General features: G+C 41.2%; 1 protein-coding gene across 6 annotated transcripts in view; it reads right to left on the bottom strand.

Annotated features, from left to right (window-relative positions):
* PAM (peptidylglycine alpha-amidating monooxygenase) overlaps positions 1-26,332 on the bottom strand; it is a 338,531-nt gene that overhangs the window by 47,464 nt on the left and 264,735 nt on the right. For 4 of the 6 annotated variants that reach the window (XM_051853947.2, XM_051853946.2, XM_051853949.2 and 1 more), the window contains 3 exons: positions 22,855-23,039; positions 21,706-21,777; positions 8,528-8,851 (listed from right to left, as the gene is read on the bottom strand). In XM_051853947.2, coding sequence (XP_051709907.1) covers positions 8,528-8,851; positions 21,706-21,777; positions 22,855-23,039 — 581 coding nt within the window. The remainder of the gene's footprint in view (positions 1-8,527; positions 8,852-21,705; positions 21,778-22,854; positions 23,040-26,332) is intronic. The other 2 variants (XM_051853950.2, XM_051853951.2) reach the window with 1 other exon arrangement.

Genomic DNA, 26,332 nt, shown 5'->3' with positions numbered 1-26,332 from the left:
ATTGTTCTAGAAACTTCTGTTCAGTGATCCACCCGCAGGTACTGATAGCTAAGTTCTCCTGAGGTGCAGAGATTTTAATTCTCAAAGGAAAAAGGTAATGTGCTTTGTTCTGGGGTCAGGAATGAATTTGATAAAATACTAGAAATACTTAATATTGTATGAAGTACTTATCTGGGTATGAATGATCTCAACTATCTTCTGAGATTGGTAAGTTCTTGGAAGCGCAAAAACCATTGATACATGGTTTAGAGACAATCTGCACCAAGCATAAAAATATTTGTTATATTTAAGTATCTTTTTTGTTGGAAGTTTCCCAGAAGGAAAAATCAGAGTCAATATCTAGAGCATATGTATTAAAATATTTATTGTTGGTGGAATTTCAAGACCAGCCAAGGCCGTGGATAAGGCAATGTATGAAACTAACATTGTGAGCAACCTGGCTCTTCTAGTACTGAATGTTTTGGAAAACTATATTAAATTACTTTATTTAAAAATGTCTTGGGGGCCGGCCTTGTGGCGCAGTGGATTAAGCTGCCACCTGAAGCGCCAGCATCCCATAGGGGTCAGTTCCATTCCTGCCTGCTCCGCTTTGATCCAGCTCCCTGCTAATTCTGCTTGGGAAAGCAGCAGACTTGGGCCTCTCCACTCACATGGGAGACCCAGAAAAAGGAGTGAACCAGCACATTTAAGACAGCCATCCCCATCTCTCTCTCTCTCTCTTTCTATAACTGCCTTTCAAACAAATAAAAAATAAATCTTAAAAATAAATCTTGGCACAGTTATTAAGATTATCTGGATTGGGGCTGGCACTGTGGCGTAGCAGGTAAGGCTACCACCTGCAGTGCCAGCATCCCAAATGGGTGCTAGTTCGCTTCCCAGCTGCTCCACTTCCAACCCAGCTCTCTGCTATGGCCTGGGAGAACAGTGAAAGATGCCCCAAGTGCTTGGGCCCCTGTTCTCATGTGGGAGACCCAGAGGAAGCTCCTGGCTCCTGGCTTTGGATTGACCCAGTTCCAGCCGTTGCGGCCAATTGGGGAGTGAACTAGTAGATGGAAGACTTCTATCTCTCCCTCTCCTTCTCTCTGTGTAACTCTGACTTTCAAATAAATAAATAAATCTTTTAAAAAATTATCTGGATAAGATCTTGAAACTTTTGGATTCTGGGTCTCTGTGCTAACCAGAAATTCCAGGAAAATTAAAGGAAAACTGAGTGCCTACTTTCTTCTGTATTATCTCTGATAATTGATTTTTGTTCCCAGTGTAACATATTTTCTATTATTGGGGTGTTCCTTTTAAGATGACATGAGGAAGCAAAGCAAGTTATTTAGGATTCACAGGGTATAGAGAAGGATTAATACTGATTGTTCTTCCCTTCTCTGTTCATGACCACACGAGAATCATACAATGGTAGCAGAGTATTGGCATCATCCCAAGTGAGTTTCTCATTCATAGGAGAGGAACTTTAGCTTGAATCAGACTTCAGACCCCAATAATATTAACGGTGGTTATTTTCTAATACTCAAAAAATATCTGAAATCCTTATTAAGGAAATTATATAATAAAATATATTCAGCTCAACCTTAAACAACATTTTCAATCATAGAGATGTTAAAAATTCTAGTTTAGCTTCCTCTTATCTTTAATGTAAGAAATGAATGATATATGACAGGACTTACAGGTTTTTTTTTAAACAGCTATTTATTTGAAATAGAGAGAGAGAGAGAGAGAGAGAGAAGGAGAGAGAATCTTCTATCAATTGATTCACTTCTCAAATGTCTGCAACACTCAGGGCTGTGCTGGAGACGCCAGGATCCCAGGATACATCTGGGCCTCCCATATCTGGCGTCTTCCCAGGCACATTAGCAGGAAGCTGCACTGGAAGTGTAGTAGCCAGGACTCAAACTGGCACTCTTATATGGAACGCTGGCATCCCAAACTGTGGCTTAACCCCTTGTACCATGATGCCAGCCTCTCCACTTACAGTTGTAACCTGGAAATGAAATACAAATTTTTTAAAGTGATCTCGGGCAAGCCACCCCAAAATCCAAGTGTCAATCGCTCTAAATTCAGACAGCAAATGGTAGGCTTATTTCAGGCCTGATTATTTTTAATAATCTGGATTTGAGGGGTGGATGTCATGGTGCAGCTGGCTAAGTCACCTCTTAGGACACCTGCATTTCCTATTTGATCGCCAGTATGAGTCCCAGATACCCTGCTTCCAATCCCGCTCCCTGTGAATGCATCCTGGGAGGCAGCAGATAGAGTGCAAGGGTCTGAGCTCCTGACCATCCATGTGAGAGACCTGGATGGAGTTCTGGGCTCCTCACTTCAGCCTAGCTCAGCCTTGGCTATGCCAGGCATTTAGGGGCATGAACCAACAGATGGGAGTGCTACCTCCGTCTCTCCCTCCTTGTAACCCTTCCTTTAAAATAAATGAAAGTAAACAAACATTTAAAAAATCCAGATTTGAGAACTTGTTAGAGGAAAGAATACTTTTAGAAAGAGCAGTATAAAATGTATATCACATATATCTAGTAGTTGTGATTCAAGCTCATTGTGATCGCTAAAAGATAATAGAAACCATAAAACAGAAACACTGAGATTTTAAAATGGTATTTTTTCCAAGGGACATATAACACTTTTCACAATAAATAAATTATATTACTCTATGAAGAATTCATTATAAAGGTAAAATGTGCAGCTCATATTCCATCATATATTTAGAAAAAAGTTACTACTTTTAGAAAAGATTAATTACTACTAAAATTGCATCAATAAATCACTAAAAGGATTAATGAATTAGATATTTCAAAGAAAGAGATTAATGTTAGTGATCAGTGCAGCTTTCATATGAAATTATGAATAAGCACTTAAGAGGGCACTCATTTATCTGAGTTTCCTAAGGACTAACAGAAGTAGAGAAAGTTGAGGTAAAATATAATTTCAAGCCCAGAACTATGACTAATTTCAGTGCAACAAGTTCTTCACATTTCACCTGAAGAAAAACGGAACACTGATAAAAATCACAAAACTAAAATATGGTGGTTGTTTTTCAAACTACGTTTGCAAATGATCTTCTTGTGAGAAATACATGCCTTGTTTCAGTTAGGGATTGTTGCTATTCATCAAAGTGCCAGAAATAACTATAATTAGCTAAAACTACAGGAGAAATATTTATACCAAAGTCAGAAAGAAAATAAAAATTAATCACTATACTTCACCTAACAGGAGTGAAGTAAGGAAGAGAGTTAAGATATAGAAGGCGGGGGCCTAGCACTGTGGCACAGCAGGTTAAGCTAGCATCTGCAATGCTATCCCCTTTCAGAGTGCTGGTTCAAGTCCTGGCTGCTCCACTTCTGATCTGGTTCCTTGCTAATGCACTTGAGAGGGCAGCACAGGATGTTCTCAAGGACTTGGGAGACACAGAGGAGTCCTGGGCTCTTGGCTTGGACCCGGCTTAGCCCTGGTCATTGTGGCCATTTGGAGAGTGAACCAGGGGATTGAAGATATCTCTCTTTCCCTCTTTCTCTCTGTCGTGTTACTGTTTCAAATAAATCTTTAAAAAAATAAGAAAAAGTGCTGGTGCCGGCACACCGGGTTCTAGTCCCGGTCGGGGCACTGGATTCTGTCCCGGTTGCCCCTCTTCTAGGCCAGCTCTCTGCTGTGGCCAGGGAGTACAGTGGAGGATGGCCCAAGTGCTTGGGCCCTGCACCCGCATGGGAGACCAGGAGAAGTACCTGGCTCCTGCCATCGGATCAGCGCGGTGCACTGGGCGCAGCGTGCCGGCCGTGGCGGCCATTGGAGGGTGAATCAACGGCAAAGGAAGACCTTTCTCTCTGTCTCTCTCTCTCACTGTCCACTCTGCCTGTCAAAAAAAAAAAAAAAAAATAAGAAAAAGGAAAAGAAAGAAAAAGGTGGCTTGCAGCTATTTGTATTCCAAGACACGTAATGAGGACACAATCATCTTGTGCTAAATGCTAAGGCGTTTCTCAGCTGCACAAAGTTGCAAGATCCATTCTACTGGGCTCTTCAAGGAGCCTGCAAGGCCACTGACATCTGACCCATAACCCAGGTGGAGAACCCAACTTCAAAAGCAGACGCCAGGGTGTGGAACCAGGTGGCGTCCTGGACAAACTAAAGGTCCACACAACAGCACGGTTCTGAAGCTTTCAGATATTCCTGGGCTTTCCACACACAGTTCCACACAGATTTTTGAGCTGATCCATTCATTTCATCTTTGAACCCTCAGGTCAGTTAGATGGGCTCCATATTGCAGTTTCAACACATGGAGCAGCCAATGATGTCCAAAGCAATGCTGCTCAGTTACATTGTATTGGTACCAAGAACTGCAGGCAACAGAATCGCACTCTGGGTGGAGACCCCAGCTGCTAAGCCCTGAGGGTCTGGGGCACCAGGGAAGCGGATCTGAACTTGGCAGGAAACTTAATCTGAACTAGGCAAGCAAGTCAGCCCCTCTATTTGAGCACAACTGTATTGAAATATAATGAGGGCCGGCGCCGTGGCTCACTAGGCTAATCCTCTACCTGCAGCGCCGGCACCCCGGGTTCTAGTTCCGGTCGGGGCGCTGGATTCTGTCGTGGTTGCTCCTCTTCCAGGCCAGCTCTCTGCTGTGTCCCGGGAGTGCAGTGGAGGATGGCCCAAGTGCTTGGGCCCTGCACCCATGTGGGAGACCAGGAGAAGCACCTGGCTCCTGGATTTGGATAGGTGCATCATGCTGGCCGTAGTGGCCACTTGGGGGGTGAACCAACAGAAAAAACCTTTCTCTCTGTCTCTCTGTCTCTCACTGTCTAACTCTGCCTGTCAAAAAAAAAAAAAAAAAAAAAAAAAAAAGAATGAAAGAAAGAAAGAAAGAAAACAAACTTGGTGTGGGAGTTTGGCCTACTGGTAAACCTGCTGGTTAGCACACTCATGTCTGTTTCTTGGCTCCAGGAATGCCCAATTCCATCTTCCTGCTTAAGGAGATCCTGGGAGGAAATAGAAGATGGCTCAAGTACTTGAATCCCTGTCATGTACTTGAATCCCTGTCATCTACATGGGAGTCGTGGTCCTAGGCTAGCCCCAGGTGTTGCAGAAATTTGGGGAATGCACCAACAGGTGCAAGGGAATTCTGCCTCTGCTTCTCAAATAAGTAAATTTAAAACAAGAAACAAAGAAATACAATGTAATAGAAGGTGTACCTTGCAAGTATAAAGTCTGAATTTTAAATTCAGACTCTGTAAACTCATTCAAATAAATTTATTTTTCTCGGCTTTGGTCTCTTCATTTGAAAATTAATAATAGGTTTCAAAGATATCTGAAATGAGTGCAGCTATAATATTAAGCAACACATTTTTGTTTTACTAATAATCTTACATAAAATGTTGCTTTCTTCTTTGCAGCTGATACAATTCCTCTAGAAAAGCAGGCATTTAGGGAGATAGTCAATTGCTATAGACTATGAATGCCCAGTGTCAGCTTTGCCTGGAGTAGACAGGTTATGAGAGACACAACAGTAGATTGGCCACCAAATTCATTCCCATGCCTTGAGAAATATACATGGATTAGGGGCTGGCACTGTGTCGCAGTGGGTTAAAGCTCTGGCTTGCAGTGCCAGCATACCATATAGGCACTGGTTCAAGTCCTGCCTGCTGCACTTCCAATCCATCTCTGCTATGGCCTGGGAAAGCAGAAGATGGCCCAAGTCCTTGGGCCTCTGCACCCACAAGGGAGACCTGGAAGAAGCTCCTGGCTTCTGGCTTCAGATCAGCTCAGCTCTGGTCGATGTGGCCTTCTGGGGAGTGAACCAGCAAATGGAAGACCCCTCTCTATAACTGTCTTTCAAATAAGTAAAATAAATCTTAAGAAATATACACGGATTAGACTACTGCAGTATCTTATTAGGGCGCAAATGCTAATCACATTCTACTTTCTTTTTTGTAAAATGGAAGTTTCCTGAGAAGGGTTCATCCACTGGTTTATCCAGCAATGACACAGCTGAAGTTCAATGCCACATTGTGTGCTACTAAACAGTGAAAGACAATTCAGAAAATTGGGGGCCTGCGCCACGACTCAATAGGCTAATCCTCTGCCTGCAGCGCCGGCACTCTGAGTTCTAGTCCTGGTCGGGGCGCCGGATTCTGTCACGGTTGCCCCTCTTCCAGTCTAGCTCTCTGCTGTGGCCCAGGAGTGCAGTGGAGGATGGCCCAAGTGCTTGGGCTCTGCACCCGCATGGGAGACCAGGAGAGGCACCTGGCTCCTGGCTTTGGATCAGCGTGGTGTGCCGGCCGCAGTGCACCGGCCACAGTGCACCGGGCGCGGTGGCCATTGGAGGGTGAACCAATGGTAAAAGGAAGACCTTTCTCTCTGTCTCTCTCTCACTGTCCACTTTGCCTTGTCAAAAAAAAAATGCATTTTCAGTGGTGGCACGATGGCTTAAAACTGCAGCAAAGCATAATGGAGCAGGGGATTAAGTCCAGCTGCTCCAGTTCTGATCCAGCTCCCTGCTAAGGCACCTCTGAAAACTGCAACAGATAGCCTAAGTACTTGGGTCCCAGCCACCCTTGTTGGAGACCAGGATGGAGTTCCAGGCTCTTCATTTCAGCCTGGCCCAGCCCCAGACTTTATGGCCAGCAAGCCAGCGGATGGAAGATCCTCTCTCTCTCCCTCTCCCTGCCTTTCAAATAAATAAATCTTTAAGAACAACAAAAGAAGAAAATGTGTTTGGGAAATGGTTTGCCTAAATAGGAGTTTTGTCTTTTTGCATTCAAATTTGTAAAGGTTTTAGAATTCAAGTAGTGAAATAGGATTAAAGGGAGTCATTTCAGAAAGGAAATACATGTGCATTTCCTCTCTACAATCAGGATGTGTGCAGGAGGCTTCTGTGACTCATCATTTAATTCACTCCAGTGACATTCACCTACTTCTTAAGAAGAAAGGAAACTTCGAAAACCTGATGCCAGAGAAACATTCTTCTCCTGACCACTGGCATTTGTATGAGGACCCAGGAAATTTGGCAAGTAAATGCATCTCAGGTATTTTAAGGATTTCCTTCTGAGAGAAACTAAGTGGGTTTCAGGAATGCGATGCCTAGAGTCCATCTTTGACTCTTACACTGACAATACGGTATGATGCCCATAGATGATTACGACAGCATTTAAAGCAAGAGTAACACAAGTCAGGGACAAAAGGCCCTGCAACTCTAGCATCCCACACATCTCACCAAAGAGGCCCTTTTGCCGTTCACATTCCCATGTTGTCTGCCTTACAGTTTACTGTCCTTAATATAGAGGCCCAGACAGACAATTCAGTGTGTTGATGAGACGGACAGGGGCATGAAAAAGTGCAGACTTCTGGGAACCGTAGTCTGAGTTGTCCAATTCAGTTGTTCTTCGACAGGATTCAGGAGTCTAGATTTTTCTTAAGCACTCTAGGTGATTTTCAGGTAAAGGTATCCAGGGACCACCTCTTAAGAAACAGTTTTAGAATAAATCAGAGCAGGGCTGATCCTGTTTAAATACCAAGAGTTAAAAATCGAGGTTCCAGTTAACATCTCCTAGCGATGGGAAGGCCAGTCCCAGCAGATAATGCTGCAGCTTCCGCGTGAGCAAAAGGCACCGCATGCTAATTTTTTTTTCAATTATAAATAAAAATCAGCTGGGTGTTGAATAATTTATAGCTTCCTGCAAAGCTGAATTTGAAAACATCAAGCTGGCAGCCTGTGCCACTGCAGGCCCGCACGGACAGCTGCCACACACACACAACCGTTATTTTTCTGGGGATCGTCTCCACACGCTGCATTATCTGGCCTTCCACATTAGCGAGGAACATGCACGGTCAATATCACGGAGGCCACGCACAATTAAAGACAAAGATGAGGCATCCATAGCTTGCTGGCACAGAAACCTGAAGGGAATAAAGTACTGTCCTCTAATTACGGAAGCCAATCTGGTTAGGAATAAAGATAAATCTCATCGTTATCAACTTGCTGGAGGTCCCTGCAGAAATAAATACTCAACTTTCCAATTAAGATTGTACTGATAATGGGGCTTAAGAAATCAAAGACATATAAATGGTTGGTTACATTTTCCAAGTCAGTTGGATGAGCATGTTCAAAGTGTGAAATTCCTTTCAGAGGAATTTAATCACCTTAAAAGAAGATAGTATATAGTCACTTCACACACTAGGACCTGACATATCAGGTTTTGGATTTTCATTTGCTTTCCATTGAGCAAAATGGAAAAACATTGATTTGGTCAGGATTTGATATTCCGAGTTTCACATGCCAGTCTGTCCAAAATGATCCAAACAGGTTGGGTCATTGGAGTTCTAGCTCATCCACTGAACAGAACCGAATTTAGGTTGTATGTTGTCTGTGTGAACCAGATAGTAACTCAAATCTGAGTAATACTTTTGTGAATAGTATCTTTGCAATTTTTTTTCACCCATTAAATTTTATTCCCTTCAGATTTTGCTAATGTGGATTGTAGCATTCAACATTTTATTCTCTCCAAAGAAACCCTGAACGCACCTCCTGTGTTTTCCTGTTCCCGGGCGCCTTCAGCAGGTAGGGGCTGCTGCAATGAGAACACTCTGCTCTCTGCTGGCCTCAAGGTAGGCTCTAGTCTGTGGAATTTGTGAATTCTGTCTCTGATGAGAATAGCATTTCCCCTCTCCTCACGCTCTGCGCTCGCTCTGGCCTCAGCCCCACCGAGATCCTTTTTCTGGACTACGTTTGCAATCTCAGCTACCAGGTCTGACTCTGGTTCTGCCTTTTCTGTAGGATTGTATTTGTGCACATGAACAACGTCTTCCCTTTCTCCTAGCAGCTTGGAAAGTAGTGAATAGAAATCACCTGCGGGGAGGAAAAAAAGGAGAAGAGAGAAGAAGGTAGAGGGTTTGTCAGATTGCAACATCTGTAAAATGTGGTTCCTTAACAATATCATCTCCTGATTCTTCAATAATGAGTGAGAGAAGGATGGTCTCAGACATTTAAGCATAGGAGGAAAAAAAGAGAGAACTCCCAGAACCATGCAAGAACTGATCTTTCCATTCTATTTTTTTCTGCCAAAATTCTGTAGTGCCCTCATGTACTCTCAACAGAGGTACAAACCTGCTTTTCTCAGCCAAGCTCAAAAGCAGCTCCCAGCTCTTTCTTTCCTCACCCTAGTCCACGTGCTGTTACTGAAGAAATCACTTATGACAATGGAGTCCTTTTGAAAGTTTAATTACAGTTATGGCACCATCAGAAAGCATTTATAAAACCTTTTCGCATGACCATCAGGAAATAAAAATAACTGGCTTAGCCAGGCTACATCTGTTAAAGAATATATGATTACGAAATTGGTGCAAAGGGATACAAAGTCCTTCCAAAATGATGCTCAGAGATTCTATCATGTTTGCAAATAGTCTTGGCTTAACGATTCCAAGTAGGTTTTCAATTCTTGCCCATGAAATCAGTTTATCCCAGGTGAAATCTTCAATCATAAAATAATTACCAGATAATAGGACCGACCTCAGTAAAATGCACAAAGCAAATTATAACTCAACCAAATCAGTGAGGCCACACTGGCATTCTGCCTCACAGAAGAAAAATTAATTCATTACTGCTAAATTCTCCTGCCCCCAACAGTAAACATAAATACTTTAATGTGCTTGTACGATGAGACATTTTATATAGAAAACAGAATACAAGACTATTTCAGGGAGAGATTAAAAAAAAAAAAAAACCCAGAATTTGAAAACCTGAATCCACACCATCAGGCTAATATAGATGGCAAACACAGCCTTGGACAGATGATTCAGATTTGTTAGTAAAAATCTTAAAAGCTGTGATTAAAAATCCAAAAGCAGACCAGTCCAGTTCCTTTGAAATAATCATGCAAAACTGTCATGTGGTAGGGGGAGCACAAACCCTTAAAGCAATGGATAACCTTTGGGGGCACACATGTTGCACTCTGTGAGAACACAGCTTCGGAGTGGGATCTCTACAAATGTCTCCTGACATGTGTGAGACCACTAGATGGCTACCTCTTACACTCTTATGCTCCCACTACAGCGATTTTGTGTCTCTTCCAGTGTCCTGGATATACAGATGCCTGAGATATTAAATGTTGTCCTGAGCCACGTGAAGATATTTAGGTCGATGATGTTGTGGCGCGGTGAGTTAAGCTGCTGCCTGCGACGCCGCCATCCCATGTGAGAGCTGGTTTGGGTCCGGCTGCTTCATTTCTGATCCAGCTCCCTGCTAATGCACCTGGGAAAGCAGCGGAAGATGGCCCAAGTACTTGGAACCCTGCTTACAAACTGGGAGACCAGGATGGTTTTCCAGGCTCCTGGCTTCTCCCTGGTCCAGCCTCGGTTGTTATCATTTTGGCAGTGAGCCAGCAGATGGAATATTACTGTATGTGTGTGTGTGTGTGTGTGTAACTCTGCCTTTCTAATAAATAAAAGAACCTTTTAAAAAATCTTAGGAAATATATCTAATGGGTATAATGGGTAGAGTAGAACATAAATGGAACAAGTTGGGTGGTTTGGAATTTTTGTTCTGGCTACATTGAATTTCTACTTCCTTGAGTGTCAGCTCTAAGATTTTGTTTCTCCTTCCTGAACCACTCTCTCCCCTCCAGTCAACTAACTCAAATTCTAAATCTTGGGCATCAATTACATCCAAAAAACCATCCTTGACAATTCAAATTAGGGGGGTCTTTGCCATGTGTACCTACATCACTCTGGTCTTTCACTGTACTGTAACAGTCCAAATTCTGCTCTGTATTTCACACTTGTGTTTAAATACAACTCTATGCAGTAGCTACACTGTGCCTGTATCTAAGTCACATAACCTTACAAAGATAGATTTAGAAAATACCGATTCCAGGCATATCATAAAGCAGCCATTGCTAAATTGTAGCTATTATAGTTACTAACTAAAAAAAACTTTTTTTAAACTTTTATTTAATGAATATAAATTTCCAAAGTACAGCTTATGGATTACAATGGCTTCTCCCCCATAACTTCCCTCCCACCCGCAACCCTCCCCTTTCCCGCTCCCTCTCCCCTTCCATTCACATCGATTCATTTTCAATTCTTAAAAAGACAAACTTTAATTGCAACAAACATCTGCTCCAACTAGGATTTAGTTAAAAAATTTTAGATCAATTTTTATGTCCTACTCGAGTATGGAGGATTTCATAAAGAAAAAAAAAAAAGGTCCTTTTGATGTTTACAGCCCTCAGCAAGTCTCTATGATTGCAATACAAGGATTCTTCATAAAGTCTGTAGAAAGGGGCTGGCATTGTGGTTTAGTAGGCAAAGTCACATATCCCATATGGACATTCCACTTCTGATCTAGCTCCTGCTAATGCACCTGGGAAGGCAGTGGAAGATGGCTCAAGTGCTTGGGCCCCTGCATCCTCGTGGGAGACCAGGAGTAAGCTTCGTGTTCCAGGCTTTAGATTGGCTCAGCTCTGGTCTTTGTGGCTATTTGGGGAGTGAACTAGAGGATGGAAGATCTCTCTCTCTCCATCTGTCTGTCCCTCTCTCTTTCTCTCTGTAACTCTGCCTTTCAAATAAATAAATCTTTAAAAAAAGTTTGTGGAAATGTGTAGTATAAAATCTTGATGTGTGATTTCATTTTTTCCCACCAAAATAAACTCACGATTCTACTTATCCCTGAACTTTTTGAAGTCCCCACATAGAAACCTGTTTCCTGGCTTTTCTAAAGGAAGCTATATCTTCATTTTATTTTGTAAAGTCTATTTGTAGAGTAAGGACTTTCCCTACTCCAGTGTTCTGAGTGCAGGTCTTCCAGACCTTGCACCCCACGGGCCTCTCCTATCTGCACTCTTTTCTGACACGTCTCTACCACAGGCTGGAGGGGTGGACAGGGTCTCCTCTGACACAGCACCATCCTCCCTGTTCCTTTACAAGTCAGACATCTGTCCTAGTGGGCAAGATGCCTGTTAGGATGCTCTCCTTCCATACCAGAATGCCGGAGTGAGATACCCATTGGGACTCCTGACCCCAACTTCCTGCCAGCGCAGATCCTGGGAGGGAGCAGTGATGGCTCAAGCAGTTGGTTCCTGCCACCCATGTGGGAGACACGGATTGAGTTCCCAGCACCAGTCTGTTTGGAGCATTTGGGGAGTGATCCAGGGGATGGGAACTTTCTGTCTCCCAAGTAAACGAACTTTTTGAAAAAAGTTTCAACACTCTCCCAAGGAACAGTCAGTGGTAAGGAAGATAGCCTATTTCTGCACAGTCCAACAATTTAGTCACTAGAAACGTGGGATTCTTGAATACTTAATTGTGGCAAGTGTGACTGAGGAACTCAGTTTTCAATTTCACTTACTTTTATTGATTTTTATTCCCATCTAAGCAGCCACAGGTGGCTAGAACATAGTGCTGGACAATATAGGGCTACTTACTGCTTTATCTTCTTGGTTCTATACATGGAAGGGCACTTGCTTCCACCACCAATGGCTTCTGCCTGAGCTCATCAAGAGTTCCTAATCGGCCAGAGCCTCCTCTTCCTGACCTGCTGGGGACAGGTAGCTCCCGGCAGCCCCTACCAGAAACTCCCTCCTTTAAAGATCTCCACCCATCATCTTCCCCGTCTGCCCAACATATGAAAATGTAGGCATTTCCTGAGGTCTATGCTGAGTACATTTTCCCCCACAGCTGAGGTTTCTTCCTGTTGAGTGAGCTCAGACCCTCACCCGGGCATCAGCCACGACTTCCAGGCAAATGACTCCCAAATCTGGGGCTCTCTCAGCACGAGTTGTACAGGAAACCCCCTCCAGGAATTTTCCACATGGATGTCTGTATCAGTTTAAAACTGAGCTCTTTAATCTCCTCATATCTGTTTTTTTTTTTTTCAACACTCTGTCTCTGTGATGACACTGTGTTTTGAATTATTCAATCCAGAAAACTGGATCTGAACAACTCTTACAGTGAATCAGAAAGTCCGACCAATGCTGACTTGTCAGTATCATCTTGCGCTTCCCTCCTCCACCTGTATGCACTTGTGAGCCTTCTCATCCTTGGGTGTCATACTGAAAGACACTTCTCCTACCTCAGAACGGACCCTATCACTGCTCTAGGGGGCAAAATCCATCTAGAATGGTGTTCAGGTGTTCTGCTGGACACTACTTGCAGCTACCTTTTCTTGGCTCTCAGTGTCAACTTGTGTATTTCTGGGTGTTTTTTTTTTTTTTTTATTACCTACTTCAGTTATGGGACTCCTGCTAAGGTGACTATAGAGTTCATTCCTCAAACTGAGAGAGTTTTGAGATGGAAAAGGGAGTTATTAATATTTACACTAGGCGGAGTTTGGCATAGTCCTGGAAACACTGGGATGCCCGTTACCCTATTGCTCACCCAGGTAACATAACAGGAAGTACCTTGTACATAACAACAACAGCAAAAGTTGCTAATACGGTTTTGAGTGTTTAGTATGACCCACTCACTTGGCTGAGTGCTTTATACAGTGGAACACATTTAATCTCAGTGAAATGGTTATTTTTATTGTCCTCATTTCAGATAAACCTAAAGTACAGAACTGGCTTTCACACTGGTAGAAAGTTCAAGTAGGATTCTAGGGAGAAAGTCTGACAGTTAACTTTTCTAAGCTGCTCCCTGTACTGGATCTGTGTTCCCCTTTTTTTCTGCACTGAACATGAAACTCTTCGTGTGAATTTACCTTATACCTGACAATTTTAGTGTACTTGATTTTTTTTCTTTTAAATTAACTATTTTCTGGTCTCCATGGCTCGGCCTAGTGTTGACCTGAACAAGTTTTTCTTTGTCCTGTCCTGGCCCATCTTCTCCATATTACAACACAAGAATCTTGTAAAAAGAGTCAGTGCATACATACCGTAGCAATCTGCACACAACTGGGCTAGTTTGCTTTGATTCAAAAAGTACAATTTTTTGTTCTCTTCAGGGTCTTCATTTAGGACTGCCACTATACCTTAAGGGTATGATCAAATTGTATAAGATGCTCCAAGAATGGTTTTTGCACATTTCAATTATCTCTGGGAAGGGACAAGTTGCAAGATATAAATGTGATTTTCTATAAAAAATGAAAGCTCTCATCTCTCATTTACTGTCCTCTTTCCTGTGATTAGCACTTTTCCTATAGTGTGAGATTCTCAATGAACCATTCCGGAATGAATAATGAATAACCTGTTAAAAATGTCAGCCCTTGCCTCTGTGTCACTAAAGATAAAATATGTGAGGCCCTGGTAAGTTGCCATTTCTTTTCCCCACTCAAATGCTGATTCTATCTTATAGAATACAGAAATGCTCTAGGTCTTTTAAGTAATTTGATTGTCATGGGTTTGGTATTTGGAAAACACAGCAGTGGTGGGAAGCTAGGTGTTGGGAAAAAGAATGGAGTGAAATCCTTTAAAATGCAAAGCATTACCAGTTAAATTCCAAGTCTGTGCATTGTGTGCTTGTATTAGCTCCCTTATGGCCTGATGAACCTTCTTCTAGTTAGCAAAGGGCCCATTCACCATTACCTGCCATCAGCTTGGAAATTTTTTTAGTTTACTTCCAGAAATATAAGGAAAATAAATTAAGACAGAAGGACATGTGGGAAAACTGTCGTGTAAGGGCTTTTTAAGAAATAAGTAAAATTGTTTTAGATTATTGAATAAAAAATAAATATTGGCAACTTTTTGACAATGAAAAACTTTAATTGTGGCAGGTGTTTTTATTTTTAAAAATGATCAAAACCTATTGATAACACTGAGATGTAAATTCCCATTTCCCATACAAATCACCAGTACTTCATTGCCTCAAACAAACAGCTCCTGTGACTGCTTCTTGCCCTGTGATTTCCTGATACAGGGAGAATACATAGGATGTTCACCAGCAGTTAAGCCACCGATAGAATATGCCAGGTGACCAAGCCAATGAGATTAGAACCAGCCAACACAGCTGATTCAAAAGACAGATAGGAGGGACCGAAAAATGGAGGCTTCTCTTTTTAGATTTTAATATTCTGTTTTATGACTCAGTCATAGACGACTTTCCCCTCTGGTTAAAGTCAATTTGTCTTATTGATTGTTTACTTACTACTTACCCAGATCATTCACTCTCTAGCCTTAGAAGAAAAAAACGCATCACTATGGTGACCAGCTCAGGGATCACAAATGAAATGAACTTTAGTTTTTTTTTTCCTCTTATAGGAGTCATCTGACTGAAAAATCATCAGAACCAGCATTCTTTTTTTTAGACAAATATAAAAAAGAAGAAGATAGGAGAAAACGGCTTTGGCAACTGCTACACACATAGATGATACGGGAAAGCCCAATTGTGTGATAAATGATCATTCACATCTGCCTATCCTGTTATTAGGAAACCGATTCAAACCAGCATTCAGTCAGCTTCCCAGAGCCTTGGGGGGTAGTTAGGATTGTGCTTGATAGATGAGTTCAATAAATAAAGACTTGTGAGCTGCTCATAAATCATAGCAGATAAAGTTTTAGTGAATGGGGAACAAGCAGGAATTGTGCCCTTCTTCAAACTGCGTCAAGGGTGCTTGGAATTAACAGAGAAGATGGAGTGTCCTACTCTGAACAGGGCAAAGAAATACAGATTCTAGCTCCCACATGCAGCCTTCGTTGTACTCTCGCATAAATTGTTTACCCACTGTTCCTTCAGCAAGTTTTTATAGCAGATCACTGCATTTTTAACTTGCAGCCCTGTTCCCTTGATTCTGATAATTTGATACAACATGCCAATGGCAATTTGTTTTTGTTGGCATAAAACCACTGTGAAATTACACTGTTTCACAGAAGGTGTCTGAAGACCTTTAACTATCTGAGGTCATGGAGTGTTTTCCCTCTACAAATTGTGTTTTTGTCATATTCTCCCTGCCTTGGGAATAGAGTACTTGGGCTGACCTTTGAGAAGAAAGATTGATGATATGGGGGCACAAAGACTACAATGAGAAGAGTTTGGAGCAAACTGAATAAAACATGTTAAAGGCCCTTTCTGCAGCAAAAGAAATGTCCAGAGCATAATGTACAATAATAAGGACACACCAGTATTGTAGATTTCGACTTTCAATTCTGCCTTGAGCTTTTTAAGACACTGGGTCTTCCCAACACAACCAACATAAATTTCAATACCACATCTGTACTCCCAATTTAAAGGAAAACACTCGAATTCAGAACTCCTAAATGCAGTTGAGTAGACTTTTGCTTGTATCTGGTAATTTTAGTTTCAGCTTACATTCCTTGTCTAAGTAATGTTAATAGAAAGCTCAAATGATAATTTTGGTATAGTGAACATACATGAGAAATCATCATGCATAAGAAATTAAGAAAACTTAGAAAGCATGTGCTAGTTTCCTACAAATGCCACTCACTATACATATGTGAACAAAATGCATGTGTGTGTGCTTGTGTGTGTGTGTGTGTGAGTCTATCTACTATGGAGGACCTCTATGTCATCCTCCTCATGCTGTACAGTCTCAGAATTCATTTCCTCCACCCAGAATCACTGTCTCATCAGTCCTATTGTTTAATTTACTATGCTTATTACTCATACAGGTAATATTTCACTCATCTTATTTTTAAATGTTGGTGACATTTTGGGTTTGTTTTGAGCAGACATCAGTGATTTCCTGCATAGAGGCAGACATAATCAACTCATTCACAGATAAGCTCACCTACATGCAAACAGGTGATTTTCAAATCAGTATGGACAGGAATATACATATTATGTGGCCATTTAAAATCATTCTTATGGCCGGTACTGCGCCTCACTTGGCTAATCCTCTGCCTGCAGTGCCGGCACCCCGGGTTCTAGTCCCAGTTGGGACACCGGATTCTGTCCCAGTTGCTCCTCTTCCAGTCCAGCTCTCTGCTGTGGCTCGGGAGGGCAGTGAAGGATGGCCCAGGTGCTTGGGCCCTGCACCCACATAGGAGACCAGGAGGAAGCTCCTGGCTCCTGGCTTTGGCGCAGTGCGCCAGCCGTAGTGGTCATTTTGGGGGGTGAACCAATGGAAAAGGAAGACCTTTCTCTCTGTCTCTCTCTCTCTCACTGTCTAACTCTGCCTGTCAAAAAAAAAAAAAATCATTCTTGCAACATTTTTACAATTGGAAGAAGTACTTAAGATACAATGTTTTTTAAAATGGGGTATATAACTGCATATTCAGTGTGATCTAGAAATGTTACAATAAGCTTCATATGTATATATCTAAAATATCTGTATAACATATATTCCATACACAGGTACACATATTTCTGTATATACATGTATCTGGAGGTGAGGGTGATTTTTATTTGTCACTTCATGCTTCGTATAATTTCTACATATTCTATAATAAATGAGAATAATTAAAAATGAATATTGAAAAATCAACATTATTTTTAAAAAATCCCTATGGGTTTAATTAAAGCCTCATTAAACTACTTTCCATTCTTGCATGATCCAGGAAAATTTGGTAGGTAAAACTGTCATATAATGATGTTTCATTGGTGTCTCTGCAATTCTGTCTTTTGAACTAGACACCGAGATACACTTGCCTTACACCATATTTTGTTCTAGGAATAGCAGACATAGATAGTGATGCTGCAGAAGGTTTGTGTGTTGTAAGGACAGGCTGAAGCAATACCACAAGGATGTCTCTTTAAATGCCAGATAATGTCCAATCAAGATAAATATTCCAGCAAAAACACTGATAGCTAGCAATTTTAGTGATATGGTTTCCAAAGAAAATAAAATATTTATATTTCTCCTGGAGAAACAGAGTATTAGATCAAGTTGCGTTGCAAAGGTCATTGCCTTTCTTTTCATTTTTTTTCTCTTTGTTGGAAATATCTCTGACTTCTTGTCCATCTGGGCACAGCTATGTTTCTTTGTTTCAGTCCTCGGAATGCATCTCTTCTTTCTTCTCTTTTTTACTGTCTAAGAAAGGTCACCCCTTATTTCTAACATAGAATTTATTACATATCTTGACCTTTATATTGCTGCAGCTTTCCAGGATATTAATATAGGCAGTGAAAGAAATACAGATGCAGAATTTGTACTATCTAAGTAGAACTATCCATAACACGTGAGAAATATCTGTGCCCACTGATGGGTTCAGAGTTTGCCTTTGTGTACAGTATCTTTGTATGTGCTAAGTCTTTTCCTATTACACAACTGTTCTGTTTCTATAAGGAGTCTGGGGCCAACGTAGCTGGTATCTGCTAACCTGCAGCTAGCACAACTGACATAAGCAGGATTTTATCTATGAGGAGTCTTCAAAAAGTTCATGGACAATGCACAGTATTAAAACACTATGGGGCCGGCGCCGCGGCTCACTAGGCTAATCCTCCGCCTAGCGGCGCCGGCACACCGGGTTCTAGTCCCGGTCGGGGCGCCGGATTCTGTCCCGGTTGCCCCTCTTCCAGGCCAGCCCTCTGCTGTGGCCAGGGAGTGCAGTGGAGGATGGCCCAGGTGCTTGGGCCCTGCACCCCATGGGAGACCAGGAAAAGCACCTGGCTCCTGGCTCCTGCCATCGGATCAGCGCGGTGCGCCGGCCGCAGCGCGCCGGCCGCGGCGGCCATTGGAGGGTGAACCAACGGCAAAGGAAGACCTTTCTCTCTGTCTCTCTCTCTCACTGTCCACTCTGCCTGTCAAAAAAAAAAAAAAAAAAAAAAACACTATGAATGGATGTCAAGGATTTTGCAACAAAACAAATTTATCTTGTAACTTTTTTTCCATGAAATTTTTGAAGTCCCCTTATTTGGGGGCAAAAAATATTAAAAGAATGGATATAATCTGAAGGAATGCATGAGTATAAATTGTTTTGGCTAGAAAACCAAAATAAGGCAAAGGGTTAGATTTCAGGGCTTACTTTAAAAATTAACATACATGGTATAATTTATCTGAATAATTAGAGCCCTCCTATTAGCTCCTTGGTCAACCTGACTCCCCAGGGAATGAATACAAATAGACACTTTGTGCAAACAAACATCTCTGGGAGAGGAATACTGTTTCAGTAATGAGTAGATTTGCCCGCATATTTTAAGGAGACAGATTGATCTCATTAGTACATCAAATGAACTATCTGTACAAAGGCACAATTGGTTTGCTTTTGTATCTCTCTAAATTCTAAGCCAGTGGTCTCCAGAGACCAGTAGGGTAATACACAGACTATGCTGGACTTTGAAAGGGCTCTGGTGTGGGGCTGTTTTCATATAACCCAGGAGGTAACATGTTGATGGACCCAGCAATTTCAACCTGATTTTCTACAATGTGAAAATGAGTTAGAATAGTACTTTTTTCCTTTCCAAGTTATATTACTTTCTTCAGAGTATTCTTATTCTTAAGGAGACAAAAATAGAAACGGAAGGAAAACAATTTCTTCCATGTTCATAGAATTCTTCTCTGGGACTACTAAGAGTTTGGGTACTCTAAAACCCCTGTATATGCTACAAAGTGCAAAATGATAAATAAACTACAAAACACAAAAGTGTTTTAAAGGATTTGGTTTGTAGGTATATGACACATCCTAAAACCTCACACTTGGAAGGAAGAAATTAGACAATGTTTACGACTGCTTTGCTCTCAAAACCCCTGGGTTCTTGAGAGTTGTCAATGACTCCTTTAATTAACTCAACTAATTTCAAAAGGAAAACAGCCCAGCCTCAGTTTCCATAGAAACATTACCATTACCATATTATATGATGGATTTACTAAACGGTGGTCTCATTTCACATTGTGTCATATATGTTGGTATCCGGAGATATATTTTAAGGTGACTCAAATTAGAATATACATTTTGGAGTGTGTACAATGTCAAAATAATTCACTATAAGACATTTCAGTACACTTACAATGAACATGGGTAGTACCACTTTAGGCTGTTATTACTGGCTTCCTCACAAATGCATAAACAGAATTGATACAGCTAGTTTAAATTGGAATCAATAGTCATTCAGTACAAAATCATCTCCTGAGTTTTGACTTAAGACACAAATGAAACAACTTGGGCCAAGCTGAATTTTTTAAAGAGCACTTTGTTGGATGAGATGTTACAGAATACACTCTATCTATTTAGAAGTCTATTTAGATTACAGTTTATTTTATGCTAATTTCAGGGTGCATTTTCCCTGTTTGAAAATCTGGATTCCATAATTTTGTAAATACTATCAGTTTATGAGTGATATCTTAGGGGCTGGTGCTGTAGGGTAGTAGGTTAAGCCTCCACCTGCAGTGCTGGTTCAAGTCCCAGCTGCTCCACTTCCAAACCAGCTCCCTGCTAATGGCCTGGGAAAGCAATGGAAGACGGCTCAAGTACTTAGGAACTTTCACTCACATGGGAGACCCTGAAGAAGCTCCTGGCTCTGGCTTCAGATCAGCCTTGCTCTGGGCCGTTTCGGCCATTTGGGGAGTGACCCAGTGGAAGGAAAACCTTTGTCTGTAACTCTACCTCTCAAATAAATAAATAAATAAAAAATATTTAAAAAAACAAACTAACAGTGATATCCTAGATTTAGCCCTAGTGGAATGTCTTTTGAAGAATTCTAATAGCAGTTTACAATAGGAAACTTCTGTATGTTACCAATAGAAAAATTATATTGCTTAAGTGCTTTATGTTGTCAGAAGTATGCCTGCATTAACATTAAACTAATGTTTAAAAATATATGATTTCTGGCTGGCGCCGCGGCTGAATAGGCTAATCCTCCACCTGCGGTGCTGGTACCCCGGGTTCTAGTCCCGGTCAGGGCGCCAGATTCTGTCCCAGTTGCTCCTCTTCCTGTCCAGCTCTCTGCTGTGGCCCGGGAGTGCAGTGGAGGATGGCCCAAGTGCTTGGGCCCTGCGCCTGCATGGGAGACCAGGAGAAACACCTGGCTCCTGGCTTCGGATCAGCGCGGTGCGCTGGCCACGTTGTGCCAGCCGCAGCAACCATTGGGGGGTGAACCGACAGAAAAAGGAAGACCTTTCTCTCTCTGTCTCTCTCTCTCTCACTGTCCACTCTGCCTGTCAAAAAAAAAAAAATATGATTTCTAGGCCCACAATAATTTGATAAGATAACATACTCTAAAGCTAACATAAAACTATCACAAATGACTGGCAAGAAACCAAGTATCAGGAAAATACTTTTTCAGGGCCAGCACGTGACATAGCTCCAAACATTACCACTTCCAATAAATACAACAGAGGCAGAACAATGTTCTCTTAACTTATCAGGTGGTAACAACACAGAGTCATGAACACATAAGGCAGTAATCCCTCCTACCTTGTTGAAGGCAGAGAAGAATGACTTACAGAGGCAAGAAGCAGGTTTAATTCTTAGTTTCTTTTCTCTTGAACCTCAAATATAGTTAATGAACACACCATAAAAAACACACAAGAACTTAAGTGGTAAAAGGTCATTAGATTTCGACAGTGGCCAATTGATGGTTTTTGATGATCACATTTGCACTTACTTATATTATAGAAAAGTTATGATATAAAAATGAAATAAAACAAAGACAGAGAAACCTAATGGGGCTAAATCACACTAATGAATTTTACTTTCAAGGCTAAGATGCAATAATTGACCAATTCCTCATGAATTACGCATTACATAAGAAGAACAATAATATGGGTTGAGGTTGGTATCAAGAAGCCTAAAATATCTCAATAATTTTATAGTTGGCTTGTGCATTTGTACAAAGAATTACTCTTATTAGCTAAACTGCAGGAATAAGCATACATACCCTGGTCTAACACTTGTTCTTCCTCCCGTTTTGGCTGCTGTAGTAATGCTGTCTTATCTTTGTTCTCTGTTTCTGTAATGGACCAAAGAAGTTGAACATAAATTTGCAGCATATATTACACTTTAAATTGTTTATTGGAACTATGCCATCAACATAAAAATATTTTTCAGGGTCTCCTGTTTATTATAGTATTAAAAATTTATATGGTAGAAATACTCTAATTCATAAACTTCCCACCCCACACAGCATAACTACCAGTTATTAGACTTGTGACTTAATAACTATGTCAACTACCCTTTTAGTAATACATAAAGGACACAGAATTTTAAAAATGCATCAACAAAACCACTCATATTTTAAACAATTGGACACAGTGCTATTTCAAAGATATTTTCAGAAATATTTTATAAATATATTAGGATCTATAAATGACCGGATTGCTATGCCAACTTCTCTCATTAAAAACTCGACTAGAATGAAATAAGAAGCTGTTGTGACATTTTAAGTTTGAACTTGCAAAAAAGCTCAATAGTCTCAGCATAGTTCATGCAGTAAAACAGGATGTGGGTTTTGCAGTTTTAATCCAAAGGCACAACAGTCAGTATGACCATCTTGCAGATGGAACAGTGAGTTAAAGAGTAATTTTGAGAAGGAGATCAGAAAATCCAGAACTGGTAATGTCCACAAATCAAGGACTGTTTTTCACTTGAAGAGGCCCATTAAACAGATAATTTAGGCTATGATTGGAGATGATAGCCATTTTTATCGGCAAATTTATAGGCCCTTTAGAACATGCTGCATACATTCATAAACTGTAAATTATTACTGGTTATGGGAGGAATGAGATGGGAAACCAGAAAACATGAATTAATGAAGAAGGTCTGCATTCGCAGGATTGGTCCCATAAGGAATCCGTTTCATCACTGCCAGGGATTTTTCTCCTTTAAGTGTTTTGAAGAGGACATATCAGGGAGGGGCCATAGGATATGAAAGGGGAAAGGGGGAATAAGAATGTGAGTGCACATGCAGTTGTCTGACAGCAGAAGGGAATAAAGATGGCTTTAAATATTAACCACACAGGCAAGTGAGATGCATAAGAAAGCATGAAATACAAAAATCACGTTATTTTACATAAAGCCCCAATTTCACCTTTGTGATGTCCATGCATCATGACCATGTCAGACTTCACAGGAATTGGGATGTTGGCCTCTGGTGGGATCGTTCTGAACATATCTGGGGCTACATTCTGTGTACAGGTCATGAAAGAAACTGCATGCTTGGCTTCCATGTAATACATAATGTATAAGTTGCACATTTCATCACTAGAAGTGCCGCTGCAGGCAAAAAAAAAGAAAAAAGAAAAACAAGTAGATACAATAAACCAACCATTCACATGAAACACATCCTTAATTCAAGAAAAATGCAACCAGTAAATCTGCCAGCAATAGATTCAAAGGTGGAAATATTGCACGTTTAGTTTATTGCTTTCATTAACACCAAAAGCACACTGTTGCCTGTGTGTCCGGGGAACGATGGGCTATGATTCTGCAGTCACCCTATGGATAGCAACAAATGCTGCAGGTGGATATGGCACTGAAGTTGCTGAGAGACACTTTCTTTTCTCCTAAATCCTCTCATCTACTTCTTCTTCCATTTGCTAAACCTCATAGATTGGGCAGTTACTTTTCTCATAAATGACCTAATTTTCAACTTAATAGTGGTGAAATTGAGAAAAAGTCAACAGAAACTTGACATCTGCGAGTCTTTAAAAATGGCTTTTCTACTTAACTTCACGAATCTTGGACCTTGTTGCTAAACTGCCTCCTTCCTTGGATCACACTAAGACATCAAATGGCCATGTCCCACATTGAACAGTTGGGTTTCAGTCTGGCTCTGGTCTCTGATGCCAGCTTCCTGCTAATGCAGAGCCTAGGAGGCCATAGTGAGGCCCAAGTAACTGGGTTCCTGCCACCCATGGGAGGGGTCCTGGATTGCATGCGCAGGGCCCTTGGTTTCAGCCTGGCCCAGCCCCAGGTATTGCAGGAGTTTGGAGAGTGAACCAGCAGATGAGAGCACGCTCGGTCTCTCTCTCTCTCTCTCTCTCTCTCAAATTAACCACAAATATTTTTAACAAGAGTGTAGCTCTGATATCTGTAGTAGGGATGAAAAGAACACCTCAGGACTAAGTCAAAATGAAGTCAGCACTAATCTTTTCTAAAGCTCAGACCTGAGTGGGGAAGTGCTATATAGCTGAATGCTCAACATTAAAAACGGATTTTTGAAAGAGTCACATGAAACAAGTTCCAGCAATAGTGCTTAACAGCTTAGGAAACATGTTTCCTTCTTCCCAAGTTCAGATGGGATAATAATGTATTTCATTCTCTTTGTTCTTATAAGAAATATCCTAGGTACACCTTCACATGACTTTTAAGCAGCAAAATCATTCTGGCAAAGGCACATTTCCTCTCTGACCATTTTTAGCAGGGTTACACTAATAACAGACAAGCTGTGGGGTGGATTATTTGTTGTGCAGCAATACGTCAGAGTTGACTTTTCCAACAATGGCACGCAGCACTCACTTTCTCTCTACACGCAACAGCAATGACATCAACAAGGGAAGGAACAAAGTAAAAATCTTTTCCAAACAGGGATTTGATTTCTCTAAGCCTGAAAATGTACAGTCCCTGAGAGACCATGGGACTAAGTCCTTGCTGTGCACAGCTCTGGTTATACTTCAGAAATCATTGCACTTTTCACTCTCTGAGTCTGATCCCTGTTGGTGTAATTGCCTCTCCCGTGGAATAGAAGGAAATGGGGAAGTGCACACCCAAACACACACCTGTTCTCTATACACATCCTCATGGTGTCAAAACATCCTGCCGAGGAACTATGTTTTCCTAGTCTGGGAGCTGGTCAGAAAATTATGTGCTATAAAAGGAATGGCTTGTGCCAAAATAATAAGCCATAGCCTCCCACCATATTATCCTTTCCCTCCCCATTCAAAATGAGGAAGTATCTTCAAATTAAGAGAGCCAGGATGGAGGAGGAATTTAAAATGTGGTTCTGGCTTACAAAACTTTGAATCATCTAGCAGACAGGGGAAGCAAAATAATCATTGCATCGCAAATAAATTAAAACACTTAATAACTTCATATAATAAATCATGAAGTTTGTCAATAATCCATGAAAAGGTCCTTTCATATTTGATGTGTTCGGGAACACCAAGGCTCATGCTTTCAACAGGGCATCTGTCCATGTAACACATGAAATATAACCAGCATCCTCATCTCCTTCTCTATGATTCAAAAAATTAAGCACAACAAAGTAGCCTCTGTAACTTGATCTAAATGTTGTTGGTTCCCTGGACCAGTTGTTCTTTGTTGCATAAGTGGAAATAATGCATTCTTAAATTCTTATGTTTTTATAAAATATGTAGAGAAGGACTCCTAGAACTCTTCAACTCTTCCTCATAGTCTTAAAGACTATTGATGTAAATCTTCGGTCCTTGAAATGCTGATAGATGAGTTCAGAGAAAGTTGTTCTGTGGTCAAAACATAAACGTTGATCTACACATTTTGGGCCAAATTCTGTAGTCCCAGAGCCTTTCCTGTACACTGAGCCCATGATACTCACTGGCGGGTGGAAGAAGTCAGCACTATTCCCCAGATGTATTTGACCAGGATTCTTTGTGTTACTGTATGTTCCAGCACATAAGTTAAAAAAAAAATGTCCTATGACATGTACGACTTATACCTGGGTAGAATATAACCTTGCTTAGAAGCGACCAACCAATAACTGATTTTTTTTTTTCACTAGAGTAGTTTGGAGACACATACAAGAATCTACTGTTATGTTGTGGCAACACAAATCACATGCATAATATATGTGTGTGCTTCTGGTAGAGCAACACAGGACTATCCAAATGTGTATACTAGATGTGCACCTAGAAATGTTTTATAGCATGCTGCAACTACACATAATATATGTAATATCTATTCATATGCTTTTCTTTCTATTTTTTTTTATTTGACAGGTAGAGTTACAGACAGTGAGAGAGAGAGAGAGAGAGAGAAAGGTCTTCCTTCTGTTGGTTCACTCCCCAAATGGCCGATTCGGCCGGTGCTGCGCCGACCTGAAGCCATGAGCCAAGTGCTTCCTCCTGGTCTCCCATGCGGGTACAGGGGCCCAAGCACTTGGGCCATCTTCCACTGCCCTCCTGGGCCACAGCACAGAGCTGGACTGGAAAAGGAGCAACCCAGACTAGAACCCGGCAACAATATGGGATACTGGCGCTGCAGGCAGAGGATTAGCCAAGTGAGCCCAACAATATGGGATGCTGGCGCTGCAGGCAGAGGATTAGCCAAGTGAGCCACGGCACTGGCCTTCATATGCTTTTCATCCATCCATCCATCTAAACGTACAGTTTAAATTTTCAGGAAAGTATATTAGGGATTCAAAAAGCAACCAATATCACAAAGTTTCAAAGTAACTAAAATCGAAATATATAATTTCCCAATTATAACTCTGGTATTACTAAATGTTTCACATTTATACTTGGAGGGCTTTTTTTTTTTAAGATTTTATTTATTTATTTGAAAGGTAGAGTTACAGACAGTGAGAGAGAAAG

This window comes from Oryctolagus cuniculus, chromosome 14, assembly GCF_964237555.1.
Source record: "Oryctolagus cuniculus chromosome 14, mOryCun1.1, whole genome shotgun sequence".
Classification (NCBI taxonomy): Eukaryota; Metazoa; Chordata; class Mammalia; order Lagomorpha; family Leporidae; genus Oryctolagus; species Oryctolagus cuniculus.
The sequence above is the reverse complement of the archived record's forward strand: the minus strand, read 5'-3'. Positions and strand labels throughout refer to the sequence as shown.